Source organism: Aquarana catesbeiana, linkage group LG11, assembly GCF_042186555.1.
Source record: "Aquarana catesbeiana isolate 2022-GZ linkage group LG11, ASM4218655v1, whole genome shotgun sequence".
Classification (NCBI taxonomy): domain Eukaryota; kingdom Metazoa; phylum Chordata; class Amphibia; order Anura; family Ranidae; genus Aquarana; species Aquarana catesbeiana.
The window spans coordinates 229,190,320-229,205,179 of NC_133334.1; the positions used below are offsets into that span (position 1 = coordinate 229,190,320).

General features: G+C 43.9%; 1 protein-coding gene across 2 annotated transcripts in view; it reads left to right on the plus strand.

The window, feature by feature from the left end:
- Positions 1-14,860, plus strand: part of SMPD3 (sphingomyelin phosphodiesterase 3) — a 319,999-nt gene that overhangs the window by 237,134 nt on the left and 68,005 nt on the right. For both annotated transcript variants that reach the window (XM_073605458.1, XM_073605459.1), the window contains one exon: positions 12,426-14,007. In XM_073605458.1, the coding sequence (XP_073461559.1) occupies positions 12,679-14,007 (1,329 nt within the window). In that variant the 5' untranslated portion in view covers positions 12,426-12,678. The remainder of the gene's footprint in view (positions 1-12,425; positions 14,008-14,860) is intronic.

The window sequence follows — 14,860 nt, forward strand, 5'->3', positions numbered from 1 at the left end:
GCTGGTGCTCAAAATTTTTTTTGGGGGGGTCACAAAAAAAATTTGAAAACAAATCATCAATTGCAGCCACTGTGCCATCAAACGCTGCCACTGTGCCCATCAAACGCTGCCACTGTGCCCATCAAACGCTGCCACTGCACCATCAAATGCTGCCACTGTGCCCATTAAACGCTACCACTGTGCCATCAAACGCAGCCACTGTGCCCATTAAACGCTGCCACTGTGCCCTCAAATGCTGCCACTGTGCCCTCAAATGCTGTCACTGTGCCATCAATTGCAGCCACTGTGTCCATCAAACGCTGCCACTGTGCCATCAAACGCTGCAACTGTACCATCAATTGCAGCCACTGTGCCATCAAACGCTGCCACTGCGCCCGAACGCAGCCACTGTGCCCATCAAACGCTGCCACTGTGCCCATCAAACGCTGCTACTGTGCCCATCAAACGCTGCCACTGCACCATCAAATGCTGCCACTGTGCCCATTAAACGCTACCACTGTGCCATCAAACGCAGCCACTGTGCCCATTAAACGCTGCCACTGTGCCCTCAAATGCTGCCACTGTGCCCTCAAATGCTGTCACTGTGCCATCAATTGCAGCCACTGTGTCCATCAAACGCTGCCACTGTGCCATCAAACGCTGCAACTGTACCATCAATTGCAGCCACTGTGCCATCAAACGCTGCCACTGCGCCCGAACGCAGCCACTGTGCCCATCAAACGCTGCCACTGTGCCCATCAAACGCTGCTACTGTGCCCTCAAATGCTGCCACTGTGCCATCAATTGCAGCCACTGTACCCACCAAACGCTGCCACTGTGTCATCAAAGGCTGCCACTGTGCCATCAATTGCAGCCACTGTGCCATCAAACGCTGCCACTGTGCCCAAACGCAGCCACTGTGCCCATCAAATGCTGCCAATGTGCCCTCAAATGCTGCCACTGTGCCATCAATTGCAGCCACTGTGCCATCAAAAGCTGCCACTGTGCCCAAACGCTGCCACTGTGCCCAAACGCTGCCACTGTGCCCATCAAACACTGCCACTGTGCCATAAAACGCTGCCACTGTGCTATAAAATGCTGCCACTGTGCCATCAAATGCTGCCAGTGTGCCCATCATATGTTGCCAGTGTGCCCATCATATGCTGCCAGTGTGCCCATCAAATGCTGCCAGTGTGTCCATCAAATGCTGCCACTGTACCCACCAAACACTGCCACTGTGCCATCAAACGCTGCCACTGTACCATTAATTGCAGCCACTGTGCCATCAAACGCTGCCACTGTGCCCAAACGCAGTCACTGTGTCCATCAAACGCTGCCACTGTGCCCTCAAATGCTGCCACTGTGCCATCAATTGCAGCCACTGTGCCATCAAACGCTGCCACTGTGCCCAAACGCTGCCACTGTGCCCATCAAACACTGCCACTGTGCCATAAAACGCTGCCACTGTGCCATAAAATGCTGCCACTGTGCCATCAAATGCTGCCAGTGTGCCCATCATATGTTGCCCGTGTGCCCATCAAATGCTGCCAGTGTGCCCATCATATGCTGCCAGTGTGTCCATCAAATGCTGCCAGTGTGCCCATCAAATGCTGCCAGTGTGTCCATCAAATGCTGCCAGTGTGCCCATCACATGCTGCCAGTGTGCCCATCATATGCTGCCAGTGTGCCCATCATATGCTGCCAGTGTGTCCATCAAATGCTGCCAGTGTGCCCATCACATGCTGCTAGTGTGCCCATCATATGCTGACACCCGGATCACACCCCCTCTCCCCCCCGTGCAGATGGATCGCGGGACACCCCGCTACTACAACCCCCCATGGATGGATCGCGGGACACACCGGCCCGCTCTCACACACACACACACACACACACACAAACACACCCCCCGCGGGGGGTGTCCTCTTGTCCGGCGTCTCCTCTCCAGTGAGCTTCCTCCGCTCTGTCTCTGTCCCACTTCCGCCAAAGTGCTGAGCAGGTCTGTCGACAAAGGAGCGCGACTTGCTTACATCGCCAAGTGTGCACGCTTTTGAAACGCGTCCAGCTTTGATGACGTCATCCGTCTGCAGCAAGCTGTCCTGTGCGTTCCACTCCTCGCTCTGAGGATGCTCTCCGGAGCCGGCGTCCTCCATCTGCCGGAAGATCTCACAGTTGTCAGCAAGGAATCCACACTGCTTAGGACTCGGGGATGCGTCACTGTATTATTAATACCATGCCTGTTTATTCCTACAAAATGTGAGTTGATCTACATCCATTATTAAAAGCGTTATTTCTAAAATACTGCACTCAGAGGCGCCTCTCTACTTGTGTTTTGTTGCAGTTGAGGAATTGGTTTCTACCCTATCATGATGGCAGCCCTGTTTGCATTTTTTGGACGCTTTTTTTTCATTTTCACCATTCCTAAATAGACTCTATTAGCCATTATTTTTATGGACTGACCAGACTCTATTTTTATTATTACTTCCCTTTTTTTTTTTTTTTTTTTTTTTTAGCAGAATGTGTATGATGTCTGACTTGTTTTGCGCCTATACTTGTTATATTAAGTACACAGATCTTTTTAATACAGGGTATGCCGTATAGGTAGAACGAAAGGGGAGGGAATTATTTTGGAATAGTTATAAAATAGTTAGCCTTTTCTAACACTGTAAAAACATTGCTTAGGATCAACCATGGCACTACCTGCCTGAAGTTTGCATATTCTTCCTGTGCCTGTGTGGGTTTCCTCCGGGTCCTCGGGTTTCCTCCCACGCACCAAAGACATGCTGGTAGGTTCATTGGCTCCTGTCTAAACTGGCCCTTGTATGTGTATGAATGTGAGTTAGGGACCTTAGATTGTAAGCTCCTTGAAGGCAGGGACTGATGTGAATGGATAATATACCTCCCAACTGTCTCTGATTTGGAACAAAGTCCCTCTGTCCCTTTTCCCTCCTCATTTGTCCCTCATTTTGATCTGATCTATATAGTTGTGTATAAAATGCACTATTTATCTTTCAAAAAGTGTTTCCCAGTGCTAAACTTCTAAATTACTACATTTGTAAAGGTCAAAAGCCAATATAAAGGAATAACAGTGGTGAAAAAAGCACTTGTGGATTTAACCAACCAATTTTTTTTGCATAATTCTCCTTTAAGGGGTGTGGCAGGGGGTGTGTCCTATGCCTACATACTTTTGCTAATAGGTGTCCCTCATTCCCATCTTAAAAAGTTGATATATGTAAGAGGTGCGTAAATTGATAGCTCTATATAAGTACCCGTAATAAATAAAATACATACGTTTGGAGCCAGTGGGACAGGAAGACACAGTGCAAATGAGACATCACAAAAAGTTCCTCACTCTACTAAAAATAGTGTTTGCTTTTGTATCTGTGTGCCCATTGGTGGGAGTTCCCATCACTTACTATCCTAAGAGGAAGTAAATGGAAATCTCCCCAATAGGTACACCAATGGAAATAAAGCACCCAATGGAAATAAAGCTCTGACCTGACCCTTCCCTGCTCTGTATGAGATAAAAAATTCTTTAAAATTTTTGGGCTGGACAAGGATTAAAAGGTTTGGTTTCAATGGACACTACCATTACTAGTACTGGTTAAAATAGATGTATATACGGTGCCTTGAAAAAGTATTCATACCCCTTGAAATTTTCCACATTTTTTTGTTCCACATTTTCCACATTTTGTCATATTACAACCAAAAATGTAAATTTATTTTATTAGGATTTTATGTGATAGACCAACACAAAGTGGCACATAACTGTGAAGTTGAAGGAAAATGCTAAATGGTTTTCAATTTTTTTTACAAGTACATTTATGAAAAGTGTGAGTCCACCTGTGTGTAATCTAATCTTAGTGTAAATACAGCTGTTCTGTGAAGCCATCAGAGGTTTGTTAGAGAACCTTATTGAGCAAACAGCATCATGAAGGCCAGGGAAAACACCAGACAGGTCAGGAATAACCACCTCAGCTCTGGAAGGTTTTACCCACTTCCTGACCAGGCCATTTTTTGCGATTACGTTAACTGACAATTGCGTGGGTGTGTGCCGCTGTACCCAATTAAATTGATGTCCTTTTTTTCCCACAAATATGTGTAGTCCCAAATAGTTCATATAGTGGTACCATATACAGTGCAATAGATTGTATAGTGCATTTCCCAGAAGAATCTTCTAATCAATGGCGATCCGTGCAGTACTTTTAGCAATTCCCCCCAATCTGATTGCACTCACCGGAGCTCCCTGCCCCTGCAGGGGTATGAGCGTGTGATGTTGGTCCTCTGCCTCTAATCGCTCCGATCCCACCGGTGCCGATATCCTTCAACTTAGCTCAATCCAGGTGAACCACTCGTTAAGGGGGAGGGGGATTCACTGCCCCTTACTACAGCACATATCCCAACCAGGCTTCCATATTTGGCTGTCCAAAGACCAGAGCACTTTTTGTGATTCGGCACTGTGTCGCTTTAACTGACAATTGCGCGGTCCTGCAACGTGGCTCCCAAACAAAATTGACGTCCTTTTTTTCCCACAGAGCTTTCTTTTGGTGGCATTTGATCACCTCTGCGTTTTTTATTTTTTGGGCGAATCTGTAGGATCTCAAATTATAGAGATCTTAAAGGCTTCTTGCATTCGCCTGTCGGCATCTGTGATCTCCACAGATTGGATCCAAAAGAAAGCTCTGTGGGAAAAAAAGGACGTCAATTTTGTTTGGGAGCCACGTCGCACGACCGCGCAATTGTCAGTTAAAGCGACACAGTGCCGAATCACAAAAAGTGCTCTGGTCTTTGGACAGCCAAATATGGAAGCCTGGTTGGGATATGTGCTGTAGTAAGGGGCAGTGAATCCCCCTCCCCCTTAACGAGTGGTTCACCTGGATTGAGCTAAGTGGAAGGATATCGGCACCGGTGGGATCAGAGCGATTAGAGGCAGGGGACCAACATCACACGCTCATACCCCTGCAGGGGCAGGGAGCTCCGGTGAGTGCAATCAGATTGGGGGGAATTGCTAAAAGTACTGCACGGATCTCCATTGATTAGAAGATTCTTCTGGGAAATGCACTATACAATCTATTGCACTGTGTATGGTACCACTATATGAACTATTTGGGACTACACATATATATATTTTTTTTTTGATACACCTTTTTTATGTACAATTGTTTTTATATATATATATATATTTTTGATATATCTTTGATACACATTTTTTTGATACACGTGGTTTATGGACTGGTTTTGATTTTTAATTTTTAACGTTTTTTCGCATAATTGTAGTGTGTGTGTGTTGCACTGGGGTCTGACAACCAATTTTTTGCAGTTTTTACACTTGTCAATTTGTAGTTTCATTAACACATGTTTTAACTTAGATACAATAAGGATTGAGGTTGTTCAATATATATATTAATGTATTAGGAATATAATTATCTACATTTCAATAAGTATTTATCACTTTATAATATATAATAGTTTCTGGTCCATTCACTTCCTTTATTATTATTTAATATTTTTTCATTTATAAATTACTTTTATAATTTATACAGGATTGTATCACGCACCATAGCACTTGTCACTTTAAAAATACTCACTTTCACACCCTCTGTTTCACACAGCGCCACCCCCTATATCTTGATTTTAACTCCTTTGGGGTAACACTGAGGTGTTCCCTACCTACATAGGGGGGCAGCAGTGTTTAAAAGTCTGAAGCGCGGACCCATTGATAGATTTACACATAAGCTGAAACCTTGTGGGATGAATGTGTCATTTCTCCAAAGGAAATGAAAAGTCACTAATGAGGATGCATAAACCAGTCCGTATGCAAAGTGAACAAGGAAAGATAAATTAAAAATACAAAAAAGATACACCTTGTGACAGATGTGAGATTAGAGTATCACTTATTCAAAAATTGTTGAACTGATAAATGAAACCAGTCCATGTGCAATGTGATCAGAAATTCAAAAAGTGATGAGATCTCCGATAGGAAGACTGTGATTCTTGTACTCATCCACCACACCTCAGTGACGTGATTCCACTCCCTTCTAAAATTCAAACTCACCAGCTGCTATAGCCTCACACTCTCGTGTTTGGCCAGAATCGCCTTAATCCACTCACATGGGGGTTTACAATACGATCTCCAGTATCCAATGATGTACCGTATATGTCAAGCACTCTCCCTGAAGTAGTGGCTCCACATGTGAATGAGAAAAACGTTCCAATAGTATGATACCATCATCATTGTACTCACATGTAAATAAAACACAGCAGGCAAAATGCAAATGCCATCAAAGACATCAATGCAGTGGTTAAAAATCAACTAGGAACGGCCACGGCGGACCCAAGGAGTATGGATGCTAGCGAACGCCTCACCCGCTCCTAGAATCGTTCCTCCACCTTCCACCTCTTAGTAATCCATCACTCTGTCCTCCGTCACACATGTTAGGTTGCCGTATAGCCACGCCCCGACATGTTTCGTCACTGGGACTTAATCATGGGATACATCATTGGATACTGGAGATCGTATTGTAAACCCCCATGTGAGTGGGTTAAGGCAATTCTGGCCAAACACAAGAGTGTGAGGCTATAGCAGCTGGTGAGTTTGAATTTTAGAAGGGAGTGGAATCACGTCACTGAGGTGTGGTTGGATGAGTACAAGAATCACAGTCTTCCTACCGGAGATCTCATCACTTTTTGAACTTCTGATCACATTGCACACAGACTGGTTTCCTTTATCAGTTCAACAATTTTTGAATAAGTGATACTCTCATCTCACATCTGTCACAAGGTGTATCATTTTTGTATTTTTAATTTATCTTTCCTTGTTCACTTTGCATACGGACTGGTTTATGCATCCTCATTAGTCACTTATTTCCTTTGGAGAAGTGACACATTAATCCCACAAGGTTTCAGCTTATGTGTGTTTATTCACATCATATGGACTTTTTTATGCTTTTATACATGGTTATTATTTTTGAGACGTGACACATACATTGATACACTTGTCACAGGGTGATATATATATTTTTCATGTTAGCGCCACTATTCATTCTCACACCTATTGGGGTTTGAATTCGGATCACAAACAAAAAAAACTGACAATTTTGAAAAAAAAATAAACAATATTTTTTGCTTTCTGCTATAAAACATTCTCAATAAGAATTTTAAAAAAATCTAATTTCTTCATCAATTTAGGCCAATTTGTATTCTGCTACATATTTTTGGTAAAAAAATCCCAATAGGCATATAGTGATTGGTTTGCGCAAAAGTTATAGCGTCTACAAACTATAGGATAGATTTAGGGACTTTTTATATTTTTAGTTTTTACTAGTAATGGCGGTGATCAGTGATTTTTAGCGGGACTGTGACATTGTGGCGGACAAATCTGACACTTAGTGACACTTTTTGGTGACCAGTGACACTAATACAGTGATCAGTGCTAAAAAAATGCACTCACACTGTATAAATGACACTGGCAGGGAAGGGGTTAACATCAGGGGCAATCAAAGCGTTACCTGTATTCCCTATGAGTGTTTTCTTACTGTGTGGGGGACGGATGCACTCGAGGAAGAGAGACATCTGTGTTTCTCATTAGCAGTCTGTCTGTCTTCTGTCTTGTCTGACAGAAGGACGATCTGCCTTGTTTACATAGGCAGACCGTCCTTCTGTCTCTCCAGCGAGCGATCGTGGGTGGCCAGCGGCCATCGCGGCCGTGGGACCCACTGATTAGCTCCCGCTGTGTCCAATCACAGCGGGAGCACGACTCTGGTGGCACGCGCCCCAGAGCCGTGCACGATAATCACGTAAAGGTATGTGATTTTGCGCTTAAGGGCCGACCTGCCGCAATAAATATACATGGGGCAGTCCTTAAGTGGATAAAGTTGTGGAGAAGTTTAAAGCAGGGTTAGGTTATAAAGAAATATCCCAAGCTTTGAGCATCTCACAGAGCACTGTTCAATCCATCATCTGAAAATGGAAAGAGTAGGGCAAACCTACCAAGACATGGCCGTCCACCTAAACTGACAGGCCGGGCAAGTAGAGCATTTTTCAAAGAAGCGGCCAAGAGGCCCATGGTAACTCTGGAGGAGCTGCAGAGATCCACAGCTCAGGTGGGAGAATCTGTCCACAGGACAACTATTAGTTGTGCGCTCAACAAGTCTGGCCTTTATGGAAGAGTGGCAAGAAGAAAGCCATTGTTGAAAGAAAGCCATAAGAAGTCACGTTTGCAGTTTGCGAGAAGGCATGTGGGGGACACAGCAAACATGTAGAAGTAGGTGCTCTGGTCAGATGAGACCAAAACTAAACTTTTTGACCTAAAAGCAAAACGCTATGTGTGGCAGAACACTAATATTGCACATCACCCTGAACACACAATCCCCACTGTGAAACATGGTGGTGGCAACATCATGTTGTGGGCATGCTTTTCTTCAGCAGGGACAGGGAAGCTGGTCAGAGTTGATCGGAAGATGGGGTGGAGCCAAATACAGGGCAATCTTAGAAGAAAACCTGTTACAGTCTGCAAAAGACTTGAGACTGGGGCGGAGATCCACCTTCCAGCAGGACAACAACGCTAAACATACAGCCAGAGATACAATGGAATGGTGTAGATCAAAGCATATTCATGTGTTAGAATGGCCCAGTCAAAGTCTAGACCTAAATCCAGTTGAGAATCTGTGGTAAGACTTGAAAATTGCTGTTCACAGACACTCTCCATCCAATCTGACAGAGCATGAGCTATTTTGCAAAGAAGAATGGACAAAAATGTCACTCTCTAGATGTGCAAAGCTGGTAGAAACATCCCCAAAAAGACTTGCAGTTGAAATTGCAGCAAAAGGTGTTTCTACAAAGTATCAACTCGGGGGCTGAATACAAATGTACACCACACTTTTCACATATTTATTTGTAAAAAAAATGAAAAACCATTTTCCTTCCATTTCACAACTATGAGCCACTTTGTGTTGGTCTATCACATAAAATCCCAATAAAATACAGTTATGTTTTTGGTTGTAACATGACAAAATGTGTAAAATTTCAAGGGGTATGAATACTTTTTCAAGGCACTGCAGTGAATTTAACAGCTCCTCATTTTTAAAGTGAACCTTCACCTTCCCCATCCACTTTCTGTCATTCTACACCTACCCCCTCCTCTCATAATCTGACATTTAAAAAAAATGTTAGTGCCTTTATAAGAAATACATCCCTTCTGTTCCTGGATTCCCACCTAGGTGAGAATGACTTATTCAGTTGCCTGCAACCTCCAGGGATACCCATGTCACCCATCTCAGGAGGCCTTGGGGTTCTCTACAGTGTGTGCAACACCTAATCAGAGGGCTAGCTGTTTCTTCCTGGTTCTTGCACCTGACTTCCTGGTGACTCATGTGCTTCATCAAGGGGCCAGCTGCAAGAACCTGGAAATGGACAGCCGGCTCCTGATGACATCAGAGAAGAGGATGGCGGGGCAGGACCGGGTGAACATACCGTTAAATCCACCACACATGAGTATTTTTTTTTGTGGATAAACCAGCGGAAAATAAAGGCATTGGGGGATATATGGGGGGGAGTGAAAACAGTATCCTCTTTTTTGATGAGACCCTTAGTTTTCCATGAATATATAAAGTAATTTAAATTGTGCTGTATTTTGTATCTTAACGATCAGAATCGCATTAACTAGAAAATAAATGGAGAATCAAGCTGTCAGGAGGCTGGGATAGTGGACTTTACACAGCGTCTGTAGAGATTGATAGATATTTGCAGAGAGCACCAATAAATCTCTGTTCCCGCACACAGGCAGCTCCGCTGTAACAGAGTCATGGCCTCCGGGAGCAGACTCCACCAAACACTGGCAGACTGAAGGTGCACAATTGATCTGTACTTCTTCTTCTCAGTGGAGTTGTCACAGGAAATAATGGTTATTGTTCTGTCTTGGGAAAGATAAATGGCTCCCGGCTAAAAAAGAAAGTTAATGAAGTCCCAGGGAGAAAACACTTTATGTTTATGTGATAGAAACATCTCTTCCACGCTATGATACTTTTGGGTGATCAGCAGGCAGTTCTAGAATGGTGATGTAGGAGTGCAAAGCAAGTAAAAAGTGTCTCAGTACTGCCTTCTGTTCCTGCCCCTGCCTTTGATTTCTGATCATGTGGCTTCTACTGTTTTTTTTTTTTTTTTTTTTTTACTTGGCAACCTACTGTCATACCATGCAAAGGCTATAGTGATTTCAAACGTCATTTTTAATATGTTGAATTTGCAGCTTTCATTAAAATAATAACTGGATGTTCCCATCAGGCACCTCCTGTTATAGGGTGACAACATCTGTTCCTGTCACCCAATAGCACTCAGACATTGTCACCCTGTTCCCAATGAGGCTATAGTGGCTATTTCAACATATATTACACAGGAATGGTTCACTGTTATCCATACCTCCCAACTTTTTGATCTGGGAATGAGGAACACCTATCAGCAAAAGTATGGAGGCATAGGACACCCCCCGCCACACCCCCTTAATGGAGAATTATACAAAATAACAAGATTGGTTAAACCCACTAGTGCTTTTTTACCACTACTATTCCTTTTACAAATGCAGCAATTTAGAAATCAGATGAAAGGTTTAGCGTTGGAAAACACTTTTTGATAGATAAAAAGTGCATTTTATATACATCTATATAGATCAGACCAATATGAGGGACAAATGAGGAGGAATGAGGGACAGAGGGACATTGCTCAAAATCAGGGACAGTCCCTCGAAATCAGGGACAGTTGTTATGCTGTTATCGCATCAGGAAACAGACCCTGAAAACAACTTGCTGCTGCTGGAGTACATGCATGCAGACAACAAAAGGCTGCAGATAAGTAGCACTGAGATGCAATAGAGGATGAAAAAAGGGTAACTCTTTCCCGTCCAGCCCTTTACCTGGGGGTTTACACCCTGAGGGTGGGAAGGACTGCCAAATAATGTGACCACCATGATTGTCTGTCACAGTGGTCACATGATCAGGAGTCGGTCCCACTGGCTCCCGGTCATTACTAGAGTGCGGAAGCGGCCTGTGTGACAGCTCAGTCACTGTGCTGGGTACGAGCAGTGACCATGCTCTCAGTACAGAAACACTGGCCATCCATGGATACATATGTGCTATGTGTGGACTTTAAAGCACTTTCTGCTGCCACACATAAGCGCTATGTGGATGGCAAGAGGTTGAGGCCTTAGTGTAGAAAAAAGGGGCAGTTGTTCATACTCCTTGCTTTTTATCAAATTGAATGTCATTCACTTTGGGTTTGCTACTGTAAGTTGCATTTAAAGAAATCTCACTTCTATTTATATTAAGGTGTTCTGTTCCCCAAAGGACAAATGTAGAACTTTGTGATATGTCCTGAATGCTGTCTAAGGCTGACTGTAAAGTCAAGACAGAGGTGTCCCTCCTCTCCCCACAGCCACCTGATATGCACCCAGCAAAGGAACAGCTGCTTGGACAAAAGGCACTTTTCTCTATCTCCAAGCCCGCTTACCTGTAACATTTTAGCTCAGAAGCCCCCCCCCCCCCCCCCCCCCCCCCGCCTGCATTCCTTGTGGGATGCTTGTCTTGGGCAAGTGATTGGAGACAAAGAAAAGTGGTGTCTGTCAAAGGAGCCGTCTCCTTGCTAGCTGCGTTATCGAATAGCCAGGAAGGCAGAAGGGATGACCTTTCCGACTTCACAGCTAGCCATCTTTAACTTTATTTTCTTTTATGGACTAATTTGTGGTGGGGGCCTTTACTGCAGACAAATCCCTATTTTTCTTCCAGGATGACCAATAACCTGAGTATAAAAGTGATACTTATATTTATAGTAGGTTCCATGTTTTATTGACAATTGCCTTAGGTCAACTTTCTCCCTCTCACTTTGAAGAGTTTTCTTTCACTACCTGATGTGCCAATGGAACAAAAAGCGAAGGTAATTCTCTCCAATAGGACAAAGTTGCCAAAAAAAAAAAAAAACAGACTGGGGTTTTAACCATTCCCTACTCTCCAATAAAAGTAGCTTTCAATATGCTTTATTTTTTTATCATTGTAAATTTTAGTTAACAAAAAAATAAAAACAGTTGGTCACATGGTTATGTCAACCTTCATTTTTCTAGCACATTAAAAACCTGTTCTTGTTTATATATTACCAGTCTTGCTCCATTATGCTCATACAGGATCTTGAATCAAAAGTTCTGTCTTTGAGACATCTTATATTTTAGCCTCTGTAGGAATCCCCCCTTACAGCCTATTTATACAAATGCCACTAGGAGATTACCAGCATGACTCCAAAGTACAACTGTTATATGTAATACATGTAATGATTGTGTAATGATAGTTTACCTTGAAGGCTGAAAACAAAAGTACATAATGTATAATTATAAAATTATTGAATTGTTCATCTTTACAGTAAGGCATATTTCTACATTACTAAATGAAACCTTTTTCTTTTTCCTTCTGTAGGCTTTTTGACCTCGGTATGAAGATTTGTATGAAACAATGAGAATACAATGACACCGCACACATCTCAAGTGCATCCTGCTCATAGATATTCCGGCTTCTCTGGTGATATGTCAAGGTGATATTTTTGGAACTGTGAATTTCTCCCTTTGGGAGGGGGCTTAGAGGTGGATCCTGCCTCCTGGATCTTCATTGTGATTAATAAACTAGTGACATCATGCAGAAGCTCCCATGAAGAGGACACCACTGAGCTGAGATGGTTTTGCACACTTCCCCCTTTCCCAGTAGCTTCCTCTCATGCCTCCACTCCCTGTCCTGGGCATTGATTTTCCCTTGTTTCTGGCTTGGAGATCGCCTCCTGGCCTCCTTCTTGCCGACCACCTATGAAAAGCGTCAGAGATCTGATGACCCTTGTTACTTCCAGGCACTTTGCATTATCATCACTACTCCAATTTACTTGGCCTTGCTAGTCTCCTCTCTTCCCTTTGCGCTTATTGGCTTCCTGGTATGGTCACCTCTTCAAGCCGTCCGTAGACCTTACATCTATTCCCGCCTGCATGATAAGGCCAGGGCTAGTGGAGCCAACTTGCTGACTGAATGGAGAGCAACAGGAAGTTGTAAGAGTTTCTGCTTTGGATCTGCCAATGTCTGCTTGTTGCCTGATTCACTTGCAAGGTTTACAAACCTCTTTAATACTCAGGCACGGGCTAAGGAGATTGGAAGAAGAATAAGAAATGGAGCCAGTAGACCTCAAATCAAGATTTACATAGATTCTCCTACCAACACCTCAATCAGTGCTGCAAGCTTCAGTAGTCTTGTGTCTCCACATGGGACAGATGTTCCCCAACGAGCAGTCAACATGGGCATGAAGAGAACAACATCCATGGAATACAAAGGAGATAATTCTGGGGAAAACAGCAGTGAAGAGGGTCGGGATGGGAAGAATGGAGGGGACATGGGGGATGGGGAAGACAGTCCATGTATTATCCGCATAAGTGGGGAGGACAGCGGTCACATATCGGACTCTGATCCTGATGCCATGGTTGGGCATGTGAATGTGGCATGCTTGGCTGACACAGAGCCAGACTTCCAGAAAAGCCCAAACCCTAACCACAAGCACAGGGAGGGGGATGGTGGGAGCCTGGACAGCTGTACCACCTCGCGTGAGTCTTTAGTCAAGGGCAGGGTGGCAGATGGAACCATTGACCAAAGTGGCATTAACAACAAACTTCTATACAAGGCGTCCATCATTAAGAAAGCTGCAGCCCGCAAAAAAAAGCATACAGACGATATCTTAGATCATGAAATATCTGCCTTCTTCCCAGCCAACCTGGACTTCCTGTGCCTGCAGGAAGTATTCGACAAACGAGCTGCAGAGAAGTTGAAAGAACAACTACACTACTATTTTGAATACATTCTGTATGACGTAGGGGTATATAGCTGCCATGGCTGCTGTGGCTTTAAGTTCCTAAACAGTGGGCTCATGATCGCCAGTCGATACCCCATACTGGACGCTACCTATCACTGTTATCCCAATGGGAGAGGAATAGATGCGCTGGCCGCCAAGGGAGCTCTGTTTGTAAAGGTGAGTTTATGTTTATGTATGTATAGATATGTATATGGGACATTATGTTCCTCTTCCCACACAATGAGACCTCGCCTCTTTTATATGTGCACATTGGCATGGCATCATTGAGTGCATAGTTTATGGAGTTAGCAGTTTATGTTTCCAAACTTACTTTGTTGAAAAAAGGACATTTTACAAGGGCAACAAAGCAGTACATTGAGTAACAGAGTACAGAGACTGACAATAATGAGTACATAGGGATGAAGCAGATTAGGGAAAACAGTTCTGAGGTCCTAGAGAAGAGCTGAAGAAGACTTTGCGGTTGAGGTACAAGTTCATTGGAGTGTTTCTCACACAGGGTGAAAGCAAACTTAGGTCATTCACTCCCCCTGAGCTTCCTTCTTACTGGTCTTGCAGGTGGAGCAAACCCAGGGGTGAGGGACAGTGTAAAGTGTATGCAAATGTCTGCAAGGGGAAGTCGGGGTGCTGTCCAAGAATGAGGTGGAAGGACTTTTAATGTAGGGTTAGGATGGGGTGGTAAGAAGAAGGGATGGGAGAGAGATAAGTGGTAGTGTGGGGCGATTATTAGGTGTCCAAGAGAAAAAGGTTATGGGAAATGGGGAGAGGGGGTGAAATGTATGTTCTCCAAAATGTTAGGATAGTATGGTATGGGGTACGGGTGGTAAAGAAGTTGAGGTGAGGCTAGAAGGACGGGAGGGACAGGACTTCCCCAGTGAGGAAGACCCCAAACTTCCAAGCTTGCCTTCACTTATTTTTCATAGCCATGTTCTGGGTTGTGGTTAGTTGAGCACCGCTGTGAGTGAATGTTGTTTCTTTTAGCATGGAGTGAGAAGGGGTTGGCTGATGAAGA